This window comes from Diadema antillarum, unplaced genomic scaffold (genome assembly GCF_040938485.1).
Source record: "Diadema antillarum isolate AM-2024a unplaced genomic scaffold, OU_Dant_1.0 seq00001518_RagTag, whole genome shotgun sequence".
Classification (NCBI taxonomy): domain Eukaryota; kingdom Metazoa; phylum Echinodermata; class Echinoidea; order Diadematoida; family Diadematidae; genus Diadema; species Diadema antillarum.
In genome coordinates this window covers 1-25,657 of record NW_027272250.1, presented here as the reverse complement: position 1 = coordinate 25,657, position 25,657 = coordinate 1, and the positions used below count along the sequence as shown (strand labels likewise).

The following is a 25,657-nucleotide window of genomic DNA, read 5'->3' as shown; positions in this document are numbered from 1 at the left end:
CTGTGTCTGTGTGTCTGTGTCTGTGTGTGTTTTTAAGTTTGATCCCTCCGAGTGCACACCTAGGACAGGTAGGATTAAAAACGATTTTGATTCACAAAAGCTTTGACTCTGATCAGCAAATTCCTTTCCTCAATAAATAGGCTCATTCATATCATCCATATAATATACCTATAAAGATAATATAGGCCTATCACGCAAGCACTTCATGATTTTTTTTTTTTGTAATTCAATCATCATTCAATCCTGTCATTAACCTAGATAAAAGGATGAAATTCTGTGTAATTCTAATCATTATGCAGAAATCGTGACGTTCGTTAGACTGATTTTCCTGAAATACGTGATTTTGCTGAAAACTTGACAATTAAAGCCTAAAGTATAGATGAGATAGATTGCATAAAGGAATTGACAGTGAAAGGTAATTCCTGCCAGTAGTCAGGTTAGTGGACAGTGCCCTATCTCACATCGGTCATTTTGGGATACGTATAGGCCCTATATAGCTTTTTATCCGCAGTTTTTCTCCCCACCCCCTCTCTAGATCTGTATAATGGTACAGTGTGCGTGTGTTTGTGTGCGTACGTGTGTGCGTGTGTGTATGTGTGAGTGTGAGAGAGAGAGAGTGTGTGCGTGATGTCGTATGTAACTTGTGTTTGTGTAAAGTGTGTGTATTATAAAAAAAAATGTTTGTGACTACTACTAGTAGTATAGTATGTTACTTGACCGTGTGTGAGTGTGTTTGTGCATATTTGTGTATATATTATGTGAGCATTGTGTGCGTGTGTGTCATTGTTTATGAGTTTGGGGTTTTTTCCCCCATCAGAACTTTTTCCTTTTTCGATCTAGCTTTTTGTGGACAAGGTTTCATTTCTATTGCTTCTCATTCGCTATACCTTGAGAATATAATGACACCATGATGTTGGAGGGGGAAAATATATCGCTTGGTTTGCCCACCTTTGAATTAACAGATCTTGTATACATTGTGAAGAAGTCGTTTATTGCTATGTTTATCCCTCAGAGAAATAAAGGAACAAGACCGCATGTCATTGAGACTCCCTGTACAATTATTTTGATGAGATCATGTCTGGCAATGACAGGGAGTGAGTGGCGGTACTAACAATACTGGGGGAACCTGTAGCTCTGGGAAGGTAGATAAGACATGAACGAAACTAAGGCAGTAAGGGGAATGATGTCAAACTGCTAAAGGTATACTAAGGGTGTTGCTGCTATCAGGTATAGGATTCGTTCATTATACTTTCATTTATTCATTTATTTTTTTATTGAAAATCTTCATGAAACAAGTAGCATAGAGCACACATTCGAACCCAGCTATGCTCCAGCTTGCTGTAAAGAATATCCAATAATGCTCCCACTCATCACTCTGGTGAAGCAAACATGATATCGTGGTTCGTCTGTTCCAGGATGGGTTTTTTTTTTGTATAATGTATGTATGTTTGTTTGTTTGTTTGTTGTTTGTTATGTGTGTGTGTGCGTGATTTGAAAGAGGGATTTTTTTTTTCTAATTTTGTTGATAGGAATCGTAATCCAACATTCTTAAAACATCCGAGTCAGAACTGACCCGGAACTGGGTCCGTTGGGGTCATGCAGCGTTCCGGGTCAGAAATGACAAGGAATGGGGTCAGATATGACCCATTCAGAGTCATGAATTGTGTCAGGGTGACCCCATTCGGGGTCTTCATGACCAAATTCCAAGTCATTTTTAACCCGGAACGGTGTATGACCCCAACGGACCCAGTTCCGGGTCAGTTCTGACTCGGATGTTTTAAGAGTGAAGTATGCTACAATTTAACTTACATTGCATGGCTATATCATGACGGCTTTTTATTGTCATCATTCTGCGTATCATGGACATTAACCATCTCTTTCTTGCCGTGTATACATTTTTCTTTTCGTTTCTTTTTTTTTCAATTGATATTTCATTACTCATCAATTAACAAAATTTTACAAAACAAAATTTTAGTAACTATTCCAATGTAACTATATTTTTTTCCAAAATCATAACTTTATGACTAGATCTTTAGTGTCGCCGTTGCAAAACGAAAGAAAAAATGTCACAACATAATAGATGTAAATAACAATTTTTTTTTTGTTTTAAAGAATATTTTACTCCTCATCAATGGAATTAATTTGTGCAGAATAGATAAACCATATACCTTTACACCAATTGCATACTATATTAACTAAATAATCCTTACATTCTGATGCATTTTTTCACCATAAACATAAAACACAAACCATGCATTATACAGCCATATCCTTTTTCTTATTACACTTGTTTTATATTGACACACAATCACCTTTTTTAATAATATTCATCCATCACTGTACAAAATATTTTATCTATATCAACATTAGCTTTTTGTATCACTCGATTAAAACATACAGGATCACATGGTATCCATTGTATGTACAGCTCTACGTAGGACGTACTCCCAAACCACCAGAGCAGGATGATGTTTGTTGTAACATGGACCTACGCATAAAGGTCCATCATGGTTGTAACGATGCAATTCCTTTCCTATAGTTTCCGTCCATGAAATATTGCGAGTGATGCGAGTCGTTTCCATAGCATACCAACAACTTACATTGATGACATCCTTCTATGTACTCGTGATTTTTGGGAGGAGTGTATTACTGGCTTGATGATATCGTCAGGAAGGAAATGGATTTGGATTTTAGGTTTGACAAAATCTACACAATGATCATTATTACAAAGGTCTTACATTCCTCCTTGTACAGCTATAATCACTAAATGATAGATGAAATTATTCCCAGAAGTTTATTCTAACTGCCATCTCATATTCAAAAACGTTGATATATAGTTTGGATCTATACTTTATTGCCTCATGCCATTGAGCAATACTTCTGCAATACTCTCTCCAATGAATAGTGTGAATATAGATTCAATTCAATTCAATTTATTCATTTTACAAAATCACATTTTACATCAAATTTATACATGGTTAGTATCATTATTAGTAATATTATAGATATCATGAATCTTGCCATCATCATTATAGGCAGTAAAATTAGTATCGGGTTACTGTAATCATTCTTTAAAATAGGAACACTGAGATGCTTGGAAGCGTTGTCATACGACTTTCCTGTGTCGTGTTGTAGAGATATCATAGGGCGACGAGTTAGACGATTAAAAAGATCAATATATGATGATTGACCAATCACATTGCAGAGATTCTAATGCCCATTTTATAAAATGCATATGCCCACCCTCCGTCAGTAAGGAAATTATAATACTAGTATACCAAAGGATGAGAGTGGCGTCGCTTTGATTGAGCTGTAATATGGTGTTTTGTTTTTGTTTTTACTGTTTTCGTTGTTGTTGTTGTTGTTCAATTCAATTCAATCAATCATAGTTTATTTCCAATCAATCAACGAAAATCAAAAAAACATAGTACAAATTTCCAATCAACGAAAATCAAAACATAGTACAAAGTATACATGTCATGAAATGATATTTTTCAAACATTTACAAAAGATTCATATAGTATCCGAGATGAATTATATAACAACATAATGTTTATATATACAATAATTAGGAGGAACAATACATATGTACTTCGTGGACGTGCGGAAAATAGATTCGATTATGGAAAATAGTGATCCACTAAAAAGCAAAGCTTGTGGGACGTGGATCGCTAGATAAGTAATGAGTTAATAATATATTATTCGAGGGTTTTTTATAGCTATTATATTTGATATAGATTATCTAAATCATTTGTAAAAAAATATATATATGTAGTTATATTGAGATACGCAGGTCGGGAAAAAAATATATATATAAAATATCAATGCTAAGGCCCGGACACTGTTCACTGAACCTCGTGTACCGGGAAAATATGAAAAGGACAACACACTCGTACGCACAATACCCACACACATAATTATTACACGCGAGACTGTATAACCGAGAGGAGAGAAGACGGTAACAATACAAGTCTAAGGAGAACAAAAGACAGGAAAGGAAGAGGAGAGAAGAAAGAAGAATGGTCTGCATACAGAACACGCAAAGTGCTGCGACATCAGTTGTTGTCGTCGTCGTCACTGCTGTTGTTATGTTATTTTTCTTTTTTTTTCAATTCACTGTGTTGCTAAGCTTTGATATCTGAATAAGAATCGCATCGTCTACATAAGTCATGTCTGAAAAGTGCGAAATGGACACTCATGCAGTCTTCCTTGAAATGCGTTGAGAAAAACAAAACAAAACAAATAAAAGCACTTTAATAAAATTGGTGTGATCCTATTTCCTTTCTCTGTCCTCAAAACAATGTATCCGAGGTTATGATAAAAGCAACTGACTTTGACAGACACCGGATATTATAATGCTTACAAAGTTTATTACAAATGTATGATAATTGTTTACAAAGTTTATTACTTTGGCTCTTGATCTTCCACCTTGTTTTGCATCATAACAATGCTATTAATATTTATACAATGTCGGTAATAATTTATAACGCATTTTAAAGTTTAATGGTCTGGCTATCAAGTTTTATGTAATTTGGATTACGCCCGTGGGAGGAATATAGCTCAGATAAATAGTGTTCAAGACTCACGAGAGATAAAGAGAAATCTGTATTCATCGTTGTTTTTTACCGTATATTATTGTTATTGGGGTCTTGACAATGAAATATTTGAAAGAAGTATAAACGTACAGTATGCGTAGTTCGTCAGTATGAGTCAAAGTCCTGTTACAGATTGTACCACTGCTTGCTATTATGAACAAAGTAATTAGAGGTATAGGCATTATTTTAGTATACCTGCATTCTTTTCTGTAATATTGGTTTTATGATGACAATGACGATGGTAAGGAGGGGAAGCAGGAGGAGCATATATTAATATGGTGGTATATAATACATCATGACAACTATGTTGTTTAATGTTTTATCTCTGGATTATTATCTGAAAACTGAAAGGAGATTAATCCCGATAAAAGGTTTTAATGAAATCATTGGAAATAAAGCCACAAATCAGGGTAAAGTTGCATCAAAAGTAATATTAGTATCAGTTGAGTTTTAACTCTACGAACGTCAAATATAATATGGTGTCCTTTGAGTGCTTCAATGAGTGGTCCTCATCATGTGACAATGACGTCACTTGAGAAGAATTTCACCGGCATAATTGCGTGCGTAAAGGACCGAAATGCGACTCGCTTGCACCGATTTTGTATTTTTTACACATCGACTCAGGTGAACCTCACGCGGACATAGACCACTAGTTCCAAGTTAGTGATAGTTCAATAATGACCCAGAATTTAAAACTATCTAAATGAAACAGTTGTAGATCTGTAGATATCACTCACTATAAAACGTTCCAACATGCCCATGTTTATAAGCTCTCTTCTCTCTTTGAAATGTACTTTCACCAAGACCTAAAGAAACAGGTCAAGCGCTAATGATATCAACTCATTACAACAGTTACACTCTTATTTCTGCGGCGTCAAAAATAAGTCGGAAAGTGTGAAATGTGACTCGGAAATGGCGCCAGCTGGGAGTCAACTCCTTCCGAGTGAAAGCTACTCGGACTTCCGAGTCAAATGATTTCACTCGGATTCCGAGTCACTTTCCGAGTCATTTCTGTGGCGTCAAATTAACTCGGAAAGTGTCAAATATGACTCGGAAATGGGGTCAGTTAGGTGCAATCTATTCCAGCAAAATGACACGGATTTCCGAATCAAAAGATCACAATTTCACTCTTGATACGGTGTCGTTTCCCGCATTGTAAGTAACCCATTTTGGTGAAGTAATGACTCGGATTCGGTGTGCACTTTTCTAGAGGAATGCGGAATGGAGGAATACATAGGAGTTTTCATCGGTGAGTACCCACCTCATTCACAACACTCATATAAATAATTGCCTGAAACATGGTCTAAACAGTCAGTTTTATTTAGGGCAAAATGAACTTTCGACACGGACACATTGACTGGTAATGGCGTAGCCGTAGGCGGCCGTACATTAGCTCGAATTAGCAATCAAGATCGTATGTGTATTTTATGCATGTACAGTGGAGGTGTAGCTAGGTAGGTTCACATCTATTGTAAATTGGTTCTAACGTATAGCATTTAGCCCAAAAGGTACGAGCTACCGTACCGCCGTCACATAGGACACATGACATGTTTTGTCCAAGTAGCACGCGTATGTCATGGATTGTACACCGCGCTGGGTATTTCTGATGTGACTCTGCGCAGGTGTAAAAAGTCCGATAAGCAAAATGATAACTCGGATTTGAGTCAGAAGTACACGGTTGGTGTTAAATTTACACAGATCGGAGTGAAATTTTTTTGACTCGGATTCCTCAGAGTTGAAATTTTGACTCGCCAGAAATAAGAGTGTACTCTTAATTGTTTGTCGGTATTTGATATGTCGTTTTTCTCATAAGACGATCTTTTCCTGCTCATGCGCAGAATGTCACTTCGAACGGCACATTCTCTTAAGATCAAGCTATTCAGTCTGGGAGTTCACCTCAAGAAGATCGAGTGGGATTATCATTCACATTTCCTTCAGTCTGTTCAGGTGACGAGATAATCAACTGCTTATCTGTGACTGATAGTATACAGTCCTGGGATTGTTTTTCCTTAATGAACGAGCTGTCTCTTTGCAGACTTCTTTTTACTAATCCTCGAGGGTACTCACTTGTACAATATCATACATGGAGAAAACAATAACAACATTTGAGCACTGCGGCTTATTGAAGGTCATTTATAGACACATGCTGTAATAGCTCAGTGAGGAGATAAAGTATTGGTGTTTCCAATCCGGCTCTCGATAGACAGTTTGATTCGACCATTCTTTGTATACAAAGATATAGACACATCACAAGAAGTGATAAACAGTTATAACATGTGATGTAACCGATAGAATTGTTAACAGGACCATGCCACGAAACATACATAAATAAGTTTGATTAACTTTAAGCAGTCTGCTTACACGTTGGGAGAAGAAAAATCAAAATCAAAAGTATCCCATCCGAGGAGAAACGTTATACCGCGGTGTTACGAAACTGTTGTGGAACAATAAATTTCTCAGATGATACAAAACAAACTTCTGCATTGCACTGAACTGTAGCATTGCATATCAACCATTTCTTTTCGTTTTGTTGAGGTTTATGAAATTCATAATTTTATTCATTTTTGTTATGATTCCGTATGTTTTCCATTTGTTTGTTGTGTGTCTTTTTTTCTTTTTTTTTTGGTTTACTAGTGTATATGTCAAAAATGATAAATTTTGTAACTGTATGTTTTTTTAAACTACACGGACTCACAGAAGAACAGCCATTGGCTGAAGTGAGTGATCCGTGGTAGAAAAAAAAATATAAACTCAAACTCAACTCAAACTCAAGTAATGAGTTTGTCGTTTGTTTTTTGTCTATATTATTTTGTTCTGTTCTGTTGGGGTTTTTTGTGTGGTTGTTTCTTGAACGAATAGACCCTATCCTGTTGGGTTCTAGTACTATATAGTGTCCAAACCAAGGATAGGGGACGGCAAACATTCCCATTAAAACACACCTTCTGTTTTCAAGTATAAAGATAGAAATGATGTCTGACACTCTTACTTTTTTCAGCCTATACACCGAACCATCATATATACCATGAGGCGACATGAAGGTGACGCCCCTCCCCTAACAGGTGTACTCTGAGCTTCGATTTCGCTAACATCATATTAGGATACCAAACCCCGTACAGTCAGGGTGAATTCTGATCAAAAGGAATGAGACGGTTGGTGAAGATGGTTATTATTGTCCGCTTTGCATGTCTCAACACATGTTATCTATTTTAACGGAGAGGGGTGATTTGAAATCGCCATGATGCAGAGGAAGTTGGTAAACATATCATAACTTGATTTGAATTTGGATAAATGAATACATCACAGGCCTATATGAATATAAATAAATATATGTATGTATTTATACATATATATATATATATATATATATATATATATATATATATGTAAATTAATGTGATAAAATATGTAATATATGTGTGTTTGTGTGTGTGCGTTTATGTGTGCGTGATTGTTTTCGTTTGTCACACCTTCAATCGATATGATATTACATACTGTCTTGTACAATATTTTGACATCTCGACATCCTCTTCAAAACGTCTGCCCTCATTTTGCAATGGTTGTTTTTACACCTGTTCCGTTGCTCTATAAAAGAAGATCTCTGCTTGTTTTGCAAGCAGGAGTAGGCCCTACTACAATAATTCAAGGAGCTTTTGGATTCAATACACGATAATTCGCGTGAGTCATCCCTAGCTACCAGTCACGCTCGTTTTGGCGTGACAAAATGAAAAGGTCCCATTTCACCCCCGACTGGAGACTCAAGGTGTTTGAGCGCAACGGGATAGCTTTGAAGGTCTATTTTCACAATGAAGGATGTGTGCAGTTCAATGTATTATGTTATATTCGTGACCAAACAAAAGCAGGTGGATAGATAGATAGATAATGGATGGATAGAGAGAGAAGATAGATGGATAGATAGATGGATTGGTAAGTTTAGATGGAAGGATGGGTAGATGAATTACAACAAATATGTATTTAAATGAATGGATAGAGATACATTAAATAGATCGATGGATATATAAGTGAATACATGAAAGATGAAACAACTAGGAAGCAATAGAATTAGTCAAATGAAGACATAATACTAACGTGATTGATAATTGTGTCCAAACAAAAGATGAGAGAGACTGAGAGGAGTCTTTCAACTTTTATTCCATAAGTTTATACTAGGCCTACGATTTGAAACTCATGTATCATGTGTATAGGGCCTACTGCAAAATAACAAAACCACAAACAAGTTTCAAGAATTTCTTCCTATGAGACTTATACGGAAGATCGGTCACCGTGTGGCTCAGTGGATAAGGCAACGAGTTCTCAATCATGAGGTTCGTGGTTCAAGTCCACCGGCATCAGCGATCCCAGATGCTCAGATCTTCAGTACGTGGTCATTCGCAGGGGACTTCAATACATTATAGAGCAGTTGGTCCCGCGGTTGCTTGCGTGATGAAAACGTCGGCGGCCGCGTAAAATAGATCCCAACTTAAAACTTAAATCATAATACTGGTCAGTGTAAATTAGTTTGTCTTACTTTTTCCTTGTAAAACTTTTGTTCTGTCCCATTTAGTACATTCTGACCAAGAACAAACATGATTCAGAACCTGCACCAATGTGCAATGCACACGAACTCTGCAGTAGGCTACGTGATTGTATCGAGGTGAATAAAATATATAAAATCTAAAAGTAAGGCTTTTTTTAGGACCGTGTTATGACTCCAGCACCCCAACTGTCCTCCACCCACAATTCTTCTATTTCTGTCTTGTCCTTATTATCACTGGAACTAGCTTACTTTGATATCTTACAAATTCGAACAGAAAGCAAATACTTCTGCCCCAGCGTCGCTCCAACTTGAGTCAATATTGACTCTTCCGGCAATTTGAATGACCAACTATTGTCCCTTCCAGCTCCTTTCGAATCGCGACCAAAATTTGAATTAATTCAAATGTAAACAAAAGTAACGTTCAATCAAATGACTTTTCAAACAGCTTGTCATACAAATAATAGGTCAGACTAATATACATTCGTCCAATGGAGGCCATCATTTCAATCAATACGCGCCTTAAACGAGCTGGACCGCCGAAATGTGAAATGCCCGCCCGAGTGTTGCAAGCATTATTCCTTTATACTTTCCATGATCCTGACATGATTTCAGTCCACAGTAGAGGGCAGTGTGGTTTCCTACCACACTCATTAATGGTGTATCCTTCTCATTCAAAGTATGACCATACTTGTTAAGCATTTAAACACAAACTTTCATTATCAAGTAGATCACAGGTGACGACATTACATGATTGGATGGCTGTATCTGTATAATGCATCTTTCGAACGAGGGACTTGATTTGACTTCCGCTATTCTAGAAAAATATCCGTTAAAGAACTCTAGCTCGTCTCTACCTCTTCCCAGGTGAAAAAGTAACAAAAGTTGACAGTTACGGAACAAAATGCAGCACACACTTATAAGCTAAGCTATTGAACTATTACAGGGTGAGGTATCTGCGTAGGAGTTTTATTTTTTTTCTACTCATTAAAAGTCAAATATTATCTTTCCGTACAAAGGTCGCAACGGCTGTGTGCAGCTCGTTGAGACGAGTGCATGTGAACCGTTGTGTTTCTCAGCCAGCCAAGAGTCGTATACAACTGACTCAAGCTGCATGCGTCCCAGTTTATTTTGAGCAACTGGACACAAGCCAGTTGTCGATCTTTCGCTGTCTTGATATTGTAAAAATTGTTAGCTGTATAACACTGACATCGATCCAACGATTCAATAAAAAGCGTTAGAATAGCACGAGTAAAGCGAGATAAGTATCATCTTCGAAGAATTTTTACCAGTAATATATGGAAAAAGAAATGCATGTCATCCATTCAGACCTGATAAGAGTAGTGTTCCTACGTGATAGAGAGGAGGGTGGAGTAGGAAGTGAAAAATTGACCTTTTTTTCTGAGACTAAAGTTCCAGAATCGACCAAAAGTTTGGGCCAAAAATCATACGCATATTGTTTCACAGTCATATTCTTCGCATCCTTCACTGACGACCGAGAATTACAGTCCTCTCGATCTCAATTGCAGTGATCAGACATCAAAATGATAAAATTCATATAAAGATCTTACTTAGAATAAACACGTTAAACACTTACAGCAAGTTTATCCTGCTCTCTTCATTATACATCTTTATCACCACACAAAATCCATCTTCAACGTAAACATTTTTTTTTTAAATTCTTATCATCAGCGTGTGAAACTATAGCACTTTCGCCAACAGATGGCGGAATTCATGGCACCAGGCCTCAGTAACAGGGTGGGCGTGTCGGCTGTACGTCTTGCCATGCGATTATTGCAGAAATTGAAACATGATATGTTCGTGTTTTGAGGACTTTAACAGGTGAATCTTGGAGCTACTAGACAACAGATCACCTAATCAAGCGAAGAGGTATCCTGAATGATGTCTGACGGTCCCGAAAGGTCATCTAAACTGTGGTGCCGTGAGGTATGTCGTTCATCGCACCAGCAGATATCGAACCAGAATGCCATTAAACAAGGCATGTCCACGAACCTCTCTGCCTTGCGACAGAATACATATTCTAGACTTGGCGCGACTGTTATCTTATCAATATTCATCCAGTCTGACCGGAAGGTGCACGTATTGTCTGCTCTAAGATGATGTCCAAGATGCCAAATCGATGAATCTCCATTGGATTTAGCCTGGAGCGAAGAATTTTGGATTGATCCTATGATTCGGGTCCTAAGTGGACGTAAATCCTCACGGTGAAAACTTTGAACTTGACTGAAGTTTGAGTTTTAAAGGTAATCCTTGAAAACTTGCCATATACTCAGTAGATACAGCACTGTGATACAGTCGCAGAAGTTGTTACATGTACACGAATAAGTTTGTAAACCTCTTTGGATTCAGTAAAGTTATCGTGTAAATGTCAATAGAGGGCGTTACACAGTTACGGGTTGCAGCACTAATTCTTCACTGTAAAATTTGCCTGCTTATACAAATTGAAATTCATCGTCTGTTTTCAAAATTAGATTTTTTTTTTCCGAATTCACATTACAACATGGATTTCTATTGTTCAATGAGTTCTTTCATTCATCCCAGTCAAGTCAAGAGTGAAGAAAGGCTATGTTTTTATCGGTCTGCGGATAAGTCATTGCTGAACATATATTTTTCTTTCTAATTTTAGTTACTAGCTTCTGATCTTCTTAAAGTTCTGTAGTCGATAAACCGGTGTTTTGAGTCTAGTTGTTGAAAAGCTAGCCACATTCGCAATCCTTAAAGTATCTTGTGGGTATATGGCAGACGACCACGATGACACATAGATGTTTCCCGCCATTGTGTAGCAGACGAAGCGTGCCTACCTGTTCTCCATGGGCAGCGAAGGAAGAAATCTTGTTTGACGGTAACGGTCGCGCCCCGCCAAGGACGAACGATCTGCCTCAATGACCAGCGACTCTCTCAGAAAAAAAAAATCCGTGGTAATCATTTTTTAACGTTAAACTAGATGTCAAGATTTTTTCATTCAATTTTTCCTTTGGAGCATTTTCTCAGAAAGATGGAAAAAAATCAAGGTTACCAGATTTGAGAGGCTCAAAGGCTGAATCTCATGTGAAGGACTGACATTTGTCATCAAAATTTGTCAAAAGTCTATCAAGCAATGGAACAAAAAGCGCAAGTTCAAATTTAATTAATCTGCATGTGATGTGTCTTGATATTGGTTTTTTTTTTTAAACTCAAAGGTAATACTTAGTGTCAAGTTGTGTGTTAGCGATATACCCTACACAGAAGACTGCTGAAATTGATGCCATGTCCAAAAGTTTTAGATTTTGTAGATAAAGGATCTTATTCAGTGTTAGATTATTCCTTTACGGGTGGAGTTTCATACCCTTATACCGCTCATGTGTTGTGGACGAAGGGACGCCGCATTTTGCTAACACGAACACATAGGCCTACACAAACATTAACGATAACACAGTTACACTTCTTTTTAACTATTAATTTTTCGAATTTCGTGCAATGATGCCTGGCCCTTAATTGTATAAGGCAGTGAGGTAGGCCAATCGTCTTTGAATATTCAATTCTGATTGGCTGATACCTACCTTATGTTTGATTTGCTGTCTTACGTTTGATTGCATCTATTTGTGCAACAGGGCTCAGAAATCTTATTCACAAAGAAACAAATGCATGCGCTCACGCACGCTCACACACACACACATCATACACAAAATGATAGCAGTTACATTGTATTCCACTCACTAATGTTGCTTGACCTCAGAAATTCAAACATACTTTGTTGTTGTTGCTTGTAAGCTAAAGAAACCAGGAAGTGTACGCTGAAGACCTTTTTTTTTTTTTTTTTGGTTTTTGTTTTGCTTGTAAGCTGATGAAACCCGGAAGTGGCACCAAAAATGCCCCCCCCCCCCTTTAAAAATTGTGGCGCCGGCCGTGCGCAACACCCTTGCACGCTAACACGCGAACACACACACACACACACACACACACACTTGCACGCTGACACATACACAAAATAAAACGCACTAACAAACATATACATTGACACGCATCACAACCATCACCTCCCCCCCCAAAAAAAAAACAACAAACAAACAAACAAACAAACAGACTACAAACAGAGTACAAACTGGCCTTTATAATATACGTATGCAATAAGCTGATTGCGGGATGTTATGTAATGAAACTCTTGGCATTACCAGACCATTACAATGCATCAGCTCTTTAGAGCAGTGCAGTATTGTCCATATTTCTTGCCGACAAATGACGTCACATCCCGAGCATCATTCCTGGAGCCTTAACATAATATATTGTCTGTTCGATTGACATTAAAAAAAAAAAAAGATTTTCTTCATATATGTATCAGTTTTTGGCTATGAAGTGCTGGAACGCATGATGGAGCAAGTCAAGACGATGATGATGATAATGATGATGATGATGATGATGATGTTTCCTTTACTTCTTTCGTTTTTTTATGAATAATGTCCAGTTTGTTTGTTTTTTATCCATAGCATTTCTAGCAATAATGAATTTATATAATTATCATCCATGAAGTTTAATTTGTTTCCAACTAGTGCACACACACAAACACTCTGATTATGTAATACGAAAAATAACACATCTTGAGAAAACTTGCAATGTTGTGTTTACAGAGACAAAGCAATGATATATTTTGTAATTGCCATCAGAGCAATATGGAGTTTCAAGGTGAAGTGGCACGTACACATTTTGTGTTCCATTATAAACACTTTACGATTTATACAAGAAAATGACAAGTTAATAGGCCTACTCATGTGATTTGCCCTTTATTCCAACTTGTGCATAATGGAAGTTCTCCCGTTTCAAGCCTTGTACGATATTAATTTAGCACAGGTAAAATTAATATCGTACTAAAGTGTTAATTTTTCGCCCAAAGCTGTTAATTGTAAAGAGGCATAGTAGTAAATTGTAACATGTTTATTCCTACACATTTTATCGACGCAATTATCATTGCTAGACACACCGTGCCATCAATACTGATAAATTTAACCAGACAATTTAATGTGCACATGTACTATAACAATGTCTTCAGGAGCATAACATACTGAGTACTAGTAACATCACTGGTAGTAGAGGTTGGTGTATAGCATCGCTATGTCAATGGTGTGCGGATGTACGCCCTCTACGTCATAAGTGAGCACAAGGTGTTCCGTAGATCATCTACCAGTACTAGTATGTGACTGGGACATGACATTGGAAATAATGTAGGCACTGGGATTATACTTGCAACCGGATAGGAACTTAGCATGAACCAAGCTTTCAACTATGGGTAAGGCAAAGCTATTTAGCTTTAAGATCGAAATTCTGCCAACTAACAATTCAGTCTTATCTTGCATTCCACAATCATGCTTGATGTCAGCAAAAAGAAGGTTTATCTTTGCATAGCACAGGTAACACTGGTAAAAAAATCAAGGGAGTATTTGGCTGAACACCCACGTAGGCATAAATAATATTTCAAATCAGCCTAACCTCAAGAATCGAGATATCATATATTACTTCGGAAAATGGACTCATAAAATCTGGACAATACATACTTAAAATAATTACTTCTGTAGCACCCGAGATAAATCTCTTACAATTCAAATGCAAGACATTGTTAATATACACAGAAACACAGTCTTGAATATGGAGTTTGCACTGCTGAATGTTGGACCATAAGTCATGATAGATATACAGAGGGCGCCCTTCGCAAAAACAAAGTGTTGGAGGTGAAGCTTTGCGCACCCTTTCGCCTATTACATTCTCCTATAGCCCCTGTGAGATTCTTTTTCATGAACCGGTAAGTGAAGTGCGTAGTTAACAAAACCAACACATTGTGATTTTGTGCGTGGCCCGGTGTAAAAGGATGAACCTCTCGTTAAGCGAAGAGGGTTTGTCGGTAAGTTCAACTCGAGTTTTAGCATGATATTTTGCCACACAATACGAAGACACTGTAAAATAGCTACTGTGCATCAAAATAAACTTGTGTGTCCATTTCACCGTGATCATTTCATTTGATGTTGTACTCAAAGTGTCAAAATAATGTGTAGCACGGCATTAAGAACACAAAGACATCCACGTGGTTGCTCTGTAGATCATTATGACTGATGATAACAATAGGAAATAATCAGCATTTCACTGTCTGAATCTTCATTATTTTCTTCCACTCACACAGCGTGTATAACAGTTACACTTCAATCTCAGTATAGGGAGACATTATACTTGAAATTTCCTATCTTCAGTGGTATTTGCTTACTTTGCTACGGGGGCACTTAACCTGATTAAAATGTACTGCATACAGAAAAGCTTGTCAAGGGTTATGCATTCATAGATCATGTTATGTAAAAGCCTTTTAGGTGGGGAATATTTGCGAAAGAAAGTAAGCATAATTAATCAAAATTAACTACATGAAGAATTTATTTCAATGAATTTGGCTGACAAAAGTTGATGTTTCTGTCAATTAGTAATGACGACTTAACAATGGCCTTCTTATATGCCAAAAAGTAGAGTCTTTATAAATACAATGCTACATTAATGCAAGCATACACAATATGAAGTACTGAAATGAGAGGACGAAATATTGATGTCAGTGAACAATAGAGCAGACAACGTGCACTTTCGAGCGCTCGTCACCTCGCGTGTTCCCTGACTGGATCAGCTTGCGTAGAGGGCGTACTCTCTGAGAAGGGCACATCGCCTTCTATCCACGTGATATCGTCCAAGATGCTTTCTCCTTTGACTACCACTGGCTGAGGCACGTTCTCCGGAGCTTCTTCAGAAGAGTCCGATGTCGACGGGGGCAAGGACGACGACGAGTCGGATGCGATGCTTTCATCTGACGAGTTTGCAGTGACGGCTTCTTCCATGTTCTCCGCCTCCCCACCCGATTCATCGGAATCGTCCTGAGGTTTGCTCGCCATATCATCATCTGATATAGCGCCCTCTTGGTCCATGGATTCATCATCACTACCATCGGATTCAGCATCAACAACATCATCATGATCATCACACTGATCCAGTGATGGTGTTGTTGGAGGTGCTGCAGGCATGGTGTGGTTACTCTGCTCAGAATCACTTCGATTCGGTTCCGCAGACTTCTCTTCGACATCGCCGGTGTCCGTCGATTGTCGAGACACGTTGGATTCATCGATACTCCTCAGCGAACTCGCACTGGAGGCAGACGACAGAGTTGCTTTGCGGCCCGATAAGCGGCCGAGTCGCGCACTTCCCAGCGACGAACGGTCCTCCTGAATGGCAGATAGTTGGCGCGCTCTTTGCAGCTCGTTCTTAAATTGTTTCGTTTTGTTCGTGAATCTCTTCCGCGTTCTTAGCAAGGTGAACTCTTCTTCCGACTGCTTTTGCCGTTTGGCCTCTTTATGAGCCTTCTTCATGTTCAGAATTTCATCTTTGGACGATGTTCTGACAGCGGCGGAATTGTTGACATTTGTGTTTGTCGTCTTCGCAGTGTTGGCGTCTGTACTTGAAGTAGACTCTGTTGTTTGTGATGTACCGTCTGTTTCCTTTGTGTCACCTCCAGATAAGACAGACTGAATCGGTGGGAGAGGATTCAAACTTTGCATCGTCATTTCCTCGACCGATTTATGAGATGGCATACCCGAATTGTCCCGATTTGGAAACTCGAAGCGCGATTCGGCGAGTTTGTTGGCATGCTGGAGCTGTAGGCGATAGTTTGTCACGGAGCGATCTTCGGCCTCGGGTAGGACGGCCGGTTGATGATGCATGCCATCCAGCGGCGGGCGCCATGTTTTCAGTTCGACTGGTGATTGCTCGGCCGTCTTGTCGCTGTTCACGGGCGGCAATACCTGGGCACTCGACATCGTCATCACTTCTTCCTGCGCGTCTCGTTGATCCTCGGAGTCTGCCATGGTGTCTGGGCCGAGTTTTCGGTGATTCCTCGCCGAGTCTGCCATTCCGTCTCCCTCGTTGCGTTGGAGAACCAAGACGAATGGTCCTTTGTCCTCCCTCTTTGGTCTCTGAATAGGCTTCATCATCACCATTTTCCTACAAAAATCATACAAAAATTGGAGGGAAATATAATCGTGTGCGATTAGCACCATTGAATACGGGTGAGAACAAACACGTCGTTTCAGTTGCATTTTTTGATGCTTAGTTCATACTTATAAACAACGGATAGCACTTACAAGGCCTACCAATAAGAAAGGCAATATGATATGATAAAGGGCCAAATTTCACATTTTATTGCTATATGTTGGTATTAACACGCTGATTCTAACAAAGATAGAGTAAAGCAGTAAAGATACAAAGGAAGGTTTTAATATGCGTCATATTATGGCATGCGCGAAAGGCAAGCACAGCATACAAATTTTAGGTCGTTCAAATCATTAGCAAGAAAAAAAAACCCCTACTCTTGAGAGAGACGAGCTCTTGAGCGTTTATGGTTTTACTCACTTGACAAGGGAATTTTGCGGGATGGCGAACGGGGCCACAGGAGTCTTGTAAGCTCTGCGGTAAAGAGAATCAGACAGGAAACAACATTATTTTTTAGTCATTACCAAGAATTCAATTCATCAAAGATTATAGCACCATCATGATTTCTCATATTCAATGGGTCGGACTTTCAGGGGTAGATCGGAAATACAACAACCCTCAAACCTTTAACACTTTCAGAGTGCAACCTGATATCATAAACAACAGATACATTGACAATCACTATCTCCCCTAAATTCCACGGAATCCTGATCTGGGGTTCTCCTTCATTTATTCAGCTTTTTATTATATTCTATTTATTTAATTTTTTTCAGCGGGTCATTTTTTTCTCAATAGGAATATCACTTAGTCGAGTGGTATCTGTTGTCCGAGTGAATTCATTCACATAATTGTATTTGCAACGAATGATATTGTTCTTTATGACATTTTCCCGTTTTTTATGACGTTACTCAATATGAGGATGAGCCTTTTGCTTATCATGATCAAGGGTAGCAATTTGCTCTTCTTCTGTTCATGTACACTGCCACCATAGTTTTATAGTATTTATTCATGTATGAGGAAGATACAAATGAAATTTCCCCAGTACACAAACTTTCCTTAGTTAAAGTAAATCCCTGACTACAAGTTAAACACATTCGACAACCCATTACAAGTCGGTAAGGCTGCTTCTAAAAATCAGACTGACAAAGAGTTCCAAGTCGAGTGACGGTCTAGTACCTGATGGTCATTGGTGAAGCCTTGGTCCCTAGACCGAAGTTCTGTTCCTTCCGGTGTAGGACCCGATCTACAAGTTCTTGAAGCGGCACCGTCTGGTTCTTGCTGATCCGTGGGGAGCGACTATTCTGGAACGCGTTTAACCGATCCTGCTGCGTTCGCCTACATAGACGATGGACATGGAAATTCGGTTAGGGGTAAGCGACTCTGCCTTGAATAGATTCCAGCTTAACTTCTGTCATTTCTTGCCTTTTAGCATGAAAGAAACAGTCACTGTTTACATACTTTAACATACCATTGCAGAGCACGCCAAGGAGAAGTATTGAACTACACTGATTTCTAGCATTGCACACAATCATAATCATGAATTAAATTTCAAATGCGCAAAAACTATTATACATACATCCTCTTGTGTGCCGCGAGAGCTGCTGAGCTGCTTGAAGTAATACAATCACTGAGACAAAAAAAAAATGTATCTAAGCTTTATAGATATAAGAATCTCTAAGGGTAAGTCGTTTCACAATTTAGGGGCTAAAAACTACACATGCAAATACTCGATCTCATATGTAAGGTTAATTTTTCTTTTGTGCGCATTTAAGCCCAAAGAAATTTTAGCGAGTGGCTTGATAACTCACCAGTAGTTGCCGCCTTGCAGATCTTTGGCAGCAACTTCCATGGTTGAGGAATTACCAAGGCTCGCAGATAGACTGATATCCCCTTTCCCATCGAGTAGCGTGCTGCGGCGCTTGGAATGAATCAGCGTAGAAGAGGCACCATTCCCTGTATTAAGAGTAAAGCGTTGTCAAAAGACGGTAATGAAATTGATGTGGTGTATATTTATAGCTGCTGACAGAAGGAAAGCGATGATAGGTGACGGTATGTAGTTCAAGAAAATGAAACAATTAGAGTCCAACCGTGCCGATAAAGACTATGATGTGGCTACTATTGGCGGTATATTCGATATCAATGTTGCAAGATTAAGATGAGTCGTAAACGTTCGTTAGAAAGTTGTATCTTCATAAGAAAACAAGTATAGCTCACCGTTGATTCGTTGTCGCATTCGAGTCCGTAACTGTTCCTGAGCCTTGTCACGCTGCAAGTAAAGGAGGAGAACATGATTACCCCGTGATTTTATTTCAATTTCCATCGAGTTATTCGACTATTTTTTTTTATTATAAGACAAAGTGTCCGCCAGTAAGGAATATGAGATCATCTCTTCAAATTCCGAAGTCATCAGCTTGCACTCAAAAAGGCGTCCATAATGATCATTGCTGTCATTAAATACATTGAAGTTTTCATGAAGACAGTTGGATATTGGATTGAGAAAGTAACAGAAGGATAGTGTGGCACAATTACATTCACGCGCTTGCAATTTGTAGCTGAAATATACTGAAATTACACGTTTGTAATATGCTCTCCTACAAGATCTGTAGCTGTCACTTACGACAACGTGGGATATTCACAATTTAATTCAGTGATGGCGATACCATAAACTGTAAATTGATGGGTTTAGATATCAGTGAATAGACAGGCACTGATTGGTTATGGGATCTCTACCTTTAAATTTTGATGAGATAAGGGGCCGTCTCCTGAAAAGCCGAAGTCGAGTTTCAGTATGTGAGTGTCACTCGGTCAGTCCACGTGGGGTAAAGTTTTAAATGGAACTCCTGCCATTTCCAGCAGACAAAGACACCCAGGGGGGTTAACCGTATAGGAGATTATACTCTTCTGATATCACCGCCAGCTCGTATGAATCAAAGTACAATCTATCTTTATGATAATATTGTAAGTGTGGTGTTGATATGGCACATCCACACGTATATAACTGACATGGACAGTTCCCGTACAAAACACACACGTCTTGATCGTATTTGCATATCACGGTCAATCTTATTGTGAACTGAATTTTGTGGAATATTGCTTCACTGTATATATTGATGGAAGAAATTTGGACAGAGACAACATCAACTACAAAAAAAAGACAAATTCGACGTTCAGATTGTCCTTTAACAGATCTCTTCTCAATATCCTATTATTGAACTGCTATACAGCGCAACAGATAATTTTTGATGAGATTTACTTAAACATGAATCAGTAGAGGATTCATGAAAATACAATTGTAGGAAAATGTCTGAATTTGACCATTACAAGAACTTGTCTTGACACCGGTACATAATATATTTCACTAGTGCAGTCTTTAATTTTTGACTCGATGAACTTTGACCTCTTGATTTGCAATCCGCTCTATTCATCTTCAAAAATGATCGTACGTTTGTAAAAATACAGCGTACACTGGACATAACAGTGATCCAGTCATTGCAGTCGCAGCTATATTCATGCTGATATACTAATGCACTCTGCGAAATTTGGTCCATCTCGCCCGATCACATGGCATGTACTGTAGAGGGCGTATAGCATTTACTTGAGGGGGCACGAAGTTATGTTAAGGGGGTCTAGAATAACGACTATCCATAGGTGATGCCCTTTGGTAATTCATAAAAACTTATGATAAATCCAATATGGCGTGTTTTTATCATGGCATGCTTATGAATTGACCTCCCGCGTGGGATGAATGATTTATTGGCGGTTTTCGGCGATTCCTGACGCTGATTTGGCGTGGGAACTCTTTCAGACTTTGTCGCGCGTGATACCAACGAAATTGCTACAGTTACAGTCATTGCCAATGCATTATCACTTTGTGAAATCTTTTTCATACCTTAATTGTGTTGATTTAACGTGCACCATGAGAAACTTTTGGACCATACAGGAGGCTTACTCGCACCACCAGGAGGTCCCCCCCCCCACCCCCCTCAACTCTTTGACCTTACTCACATACCATTCAAATCATATCTGATGAGACTTTGAATCGCCAATGTGGATTATAGTCCGAATGATATCAGCCACGGCTTTTGCATATTATTATCTAATTTGATAGAGAGGAGCTTAGTGTAGAAACTGAATTTACGGAGAAAAGGGAAGAATACACGTGTCAAGTATCGTAGCACTATATTAATTTACTTGACATGGATATCAATAGATGCATAAAATATAAGTAGACTTGACTCAATTGCAGATAGGTTGAAGAGAGAAACATATTGGATATTATTATAATAGATTCGTTGCTTAGAACGAGGCTAAAACAGCAGTGCTTGAATTTGATCATCTTCTTGTAATCCATTTCACTAACAAATAGAATGTCGGTGAGACGATATTGGTGTTAACTCCTAAAGAAGCTGCATATACGGGCTTGAGTGGATTCTGATTTAGTATTGACTGCCGATCCGTTGTCCTCTGATACACTAGACAGGCTGTATCAGACCCGAGGGAATTGAATGGTATCAATTTGGAAAGAGACTCAATAACACTGACAAAGAACGAAATCATACAGCCTTCTTCCATGGAGGGATTATTGGCATAAAAGCGCATCAGCTGTGGGAGGTATGGTAATTACTCATCGCCGGACGCACGGCGGGTGAGTGACGGGGAAAGCCCGGGGACAGATTCACGAGCGCGTGGGGTCTAACCCCCTGGAAGATAATAGTGAACTTTCTGTGTGACGTGACCGCCTTACGCGACATATCCCTTCCTACTGATGCCTTGCACATGGTTCAAAAACTTGCGATACCACTAAAAAGCCTTGTACCCTAATTCCCTTGGCCGCATGAACTTGGCCACGCGATTGACACGGATTTCTTTGTGGCGAAATCGCACGTATCCCACCCGGTTTAGTTTTTGTTTCAACGAACAGGTCAGTCTTGCTTTTCAGGTCGATTGACCCTCTGGATGCAGGCCAAGCCGAGCGAGGATCTCTTTTCTCCAGTATCGACTGACCACTTTCACCTTCTTTCTCTCCGCCTCTTCCAATTTTAGCTTGCTGTTTGTCAGTCACAATCTGAATTATTTGTGATAACTTAAAAATAAAATAACACAATTTTTGATACGTTATAGATTGAACCTCTTGTACACATTCTCAATAAAGGTTGGTGGGCTCTTCTCCGAAATCCTACATAATACTACATGATAAAATTACCAGTTCTGTGTACACCTTTGGCGAGACAATAAAAGAGCACAAATATATTCACTGCATACGTTGTTACTTGCATGGTCACCACAGAAGTAAAATAGATTCACATATACCGACATCGATTTACTTCAAGTCATTTTATGCAGGTTGGTACGCACCGTTTGAAACATAAACCTTTTACCAACATAAACTGTATGGGCTGTGAGTTTGGATCAAGAAGAGCGTTCTCCAGACTCCGTGCCAAATACACTGAAATATAGTAACAGGTTAGCATTGATTAGAAGCTGTACATACCTTGCGCTTTTGAGTGGACATCTTCTGGCCGCCATCGTAACTCCCGGCTGCAGGCCCGGCAAGCTGAAAAACAAATGGTAAAAATTATTGTAGGAAAAACATTAGACATTATCGCACGTATATCCTCATGAAATGAAGATTTTTATCTCAATTGTTTTGACTGTTTTCATTTCAATCACGACGTCAGTTCGAAGGTTGAGTTGCGAGATATTAGCGTGTGATGGAGATGACGTTTGGTGTATCGAACGTCATTATTAACACATAACTGTTACTGGTTACGATCTTACGCCAAGGGGGAGCTGTCGTGGCTGAGCGGGGTTTCCGTGGGGTTCGAATCCCGCAGCCAGCCAGGCAGTACAGCGCCTTACGGCAAAGCACTTTATCGTCGTTGTTAAGTTTTCTTTCGTAGGAGACTTACAAGCCGTCGGTCTCATGTGTATAGGAGAGCTATGTCCTATGCACGTAAAAAAAAAACCCTCTCACTTCTTTCGTAAAGAGCACAGTGAAATCCCGGTGAAGTGGTCAGTTTTAAAAAAAGATAATGAACAAACAAATGAACCGGCAGATATGCATATCTGCAAGAATCTTCAGGATTGAAGGAGGCAAATTACCCTAAGAAGAAGTAGAAGAAGAAGAAGAAGAAGAAGAAGAAGAAGAAAAAGAAGAAGAACAAGAAGAACAAGAAGAAGAAGAAGAAGAAAAAAAAAGAAGAAGAACAAGAAGAAGAAGAAGAAGAAGAAGAAGAAATCGTACAATTAGTGATGTGAACGTAAGTGTGGCGTCGTGGTTACTGCCTGGTCTTTCCATTCTGGGACGAGATTTTGACCCACAATCATTTCCCCCTTCCCCGTGTAAAACAAGGATATTTTGACACCTCTTCCATAGGACTAGGGGTTAATACGGAGGCATGCCATCGAGAAAGTGAGATCTCACATCTCGTCTTTTCGCCTTCTCGGACCCGAATAGTTGAGAAGACGAGATTCCAAAGCTCGTCTTTTCGCTAAGCTCGCACCCAAGAAGTTCTGACTCCGAGGAGTCCAGGAGACGAGATCTCGTATCTCGCCTTCTCGGACCCCACGAGGACGAGGTGACGAGATCCTCACATCTCGTCTTTTCGCCTTCTCGGAGCCGAAGAAGTCGAGAAGACAAGGAACTGTCTCATCTCCTCGGTGGCACTTATAACGTTCCGTAGGTTTACTATGCGGCAGAGCGCTCTGGCAGTGTAGTGCTTTCACTGAAGAAGCTACCCAAGGTGAATCATTATAGGACCCGAACTAGTTAAAATTTTTCATCAACACCATCATCATCATCATCTTGGATCATTCTTTATTGTCATCATTTCACTGAAAAGTCTTCATCTTCAGGCGAGTGGACGAAAACCTAATATTATATAATCGTACATTACAATAAAACGACAAGAAATTCAGTAAAATATTTTCTCACACCTGGCTCTCTGGGCAGGAATTTCATACGTGCCATCTTGATCCCTAACGGCATCGCCAGACAAACTTGCTAAAATTTCAGAGGGGTAACAAAAAGCGCTATAACAGTCTATGTAATCTAAAACCTAGCTGTCAATATCGCTCCAGTGTGAGTGAGGACCAACAGGAAAAATTTTGTAAGACGATACAGACAGTAATATGACATAGAGGAAAACAAAGTCTTGCGCCATCATTGGTAGGCATATGGACTTCCTGCGTGTAAGACAATGGATATGCAAGAAGATCCAGGGTTAAACAATAATGTAAAACATCGATGTGATTTCTCAAGTGGCAAAATCTGGAAGTGGGGTGGAGGCAGCAGATTTATATTAGGCTTTGCCTGCGTGAGAAAACTACCGCGCAGGTGTCAGAAGTCGCCACCGGAGAGACGCGCTGCCAAACTAGCATCTTATGGTCCTGCGATAACTCGACGAAATCAAATTACACCCCTGCAGAGCTCTACGGCGTGCCGCGAAATGTCAGATTACATCTGACTCGACAGACGGAATGGGAGACCAAACATGTTTAGTATGTCACGACGACGGCAACACGGAAAACGAATGAACTCGATCGGGCGGGCGAAAATGTCGCCGAACATTAGGCGATACACGGATTCTCCGGAGACATGGGAGGTAGCAAAGATAGCGTTGTCAGGTGTGCCGCTGACAGCAACACGGGAATACTCCAAGATTGGGTCAACTATAGGGTATACCCAGGGAGCGAAGTATGAAACCTCGCCTCCTTGGCATAACCAACGATATCCATCGATGTACGATTGCACTCCATTGTATGTTTGGATGTAAAGTGAAATCGAACGTTGACTAAAATCTCAGCAAGGAAGGGTAAACAAAATTGTTTCGCGTTGAAAATAGACATGATTAAGGAGAACACTATTTAAACGGATGAAATTAATTTTACATGTGTGAGTCTTTCAAGACAGTGATGTTTTTAAGTGAAAATGCTAAGACGGCTTCTGTGCATGCCTGATGGAACATCATAAAATCGTACACACGAGTGATAACGATGAAATCCATTCATGAATGTATCTCTTCTTCGATGTGATCACTGTAACTGAATGTGGTTACAGTAGTTTATTTGTAAATACCATGATAGGTATGATAAATATTATGTAATATCACGTCTCCAGCCATTGAATTATTTGCCCATCGACAACTTGGTATCAAATGGAATATTAGGAACAAAAAGGAATGATAATTTGGATTACGAAGACACTATATTTATACGGCTCGAGTCTTAAAGATAACATTTCTATAATCATTTTGAGGAATGATGATACAAGGAGTTTTGTATCTATTTTTTTATCATCATTATGACAAACACTTGCAGCTTTGCGTTTCTTAACATGATTTCGATAATGAGCTCGGCATTCAAAATTCATACGGAATCAAGTGTATTTAGTGGTATCAGTTGAATAGTTACGAACAAGAAAGGCGTGTGAGACTCAATGAGCACTGAAGTGCACTTCCTGATACCTTGAGCTTGACGAGCCGAGCATGTCTTGTCGAGTGAACGTCTGCCGACATTTTGCAGATGATTC

At 39.2% G+C, this 25,657-nt stretch overlaps 1 protein-coding gene across 1 annotated transcript; it reads right to left on the bottom strand.

Annotated features, from left to right (window-relative positions):
* Positions 1 to 15,746: 15,746 nt before the first annotated feature.
* LOC139710284 (uncharacterized) lies at positions 15,747 to 25,643 on the bottom strand. The gene is made up of 7 exons (XM_071622211.1): positions 25,593 to 25,643; positions 22,619 to 22,681; positions 19,342 to 19,393; positions 18,936 to 19,080; positions 18,304 to 18,462; positions 17,548 to 17,601; positions 15,747 to 17,139 (listed from the first exon to the last, which is right to left on the bottom strand). Exons 1-7 carry the CDS (start codon positions 25,641 to 25,643, stop codon positions 15,747 to 15,749), a joined length of 1,917 nt encoding a protein of 638 aa, XP_071478312.1.
* Positions 25,644 to 25,657: the final 14 nt, after the last annotated feature.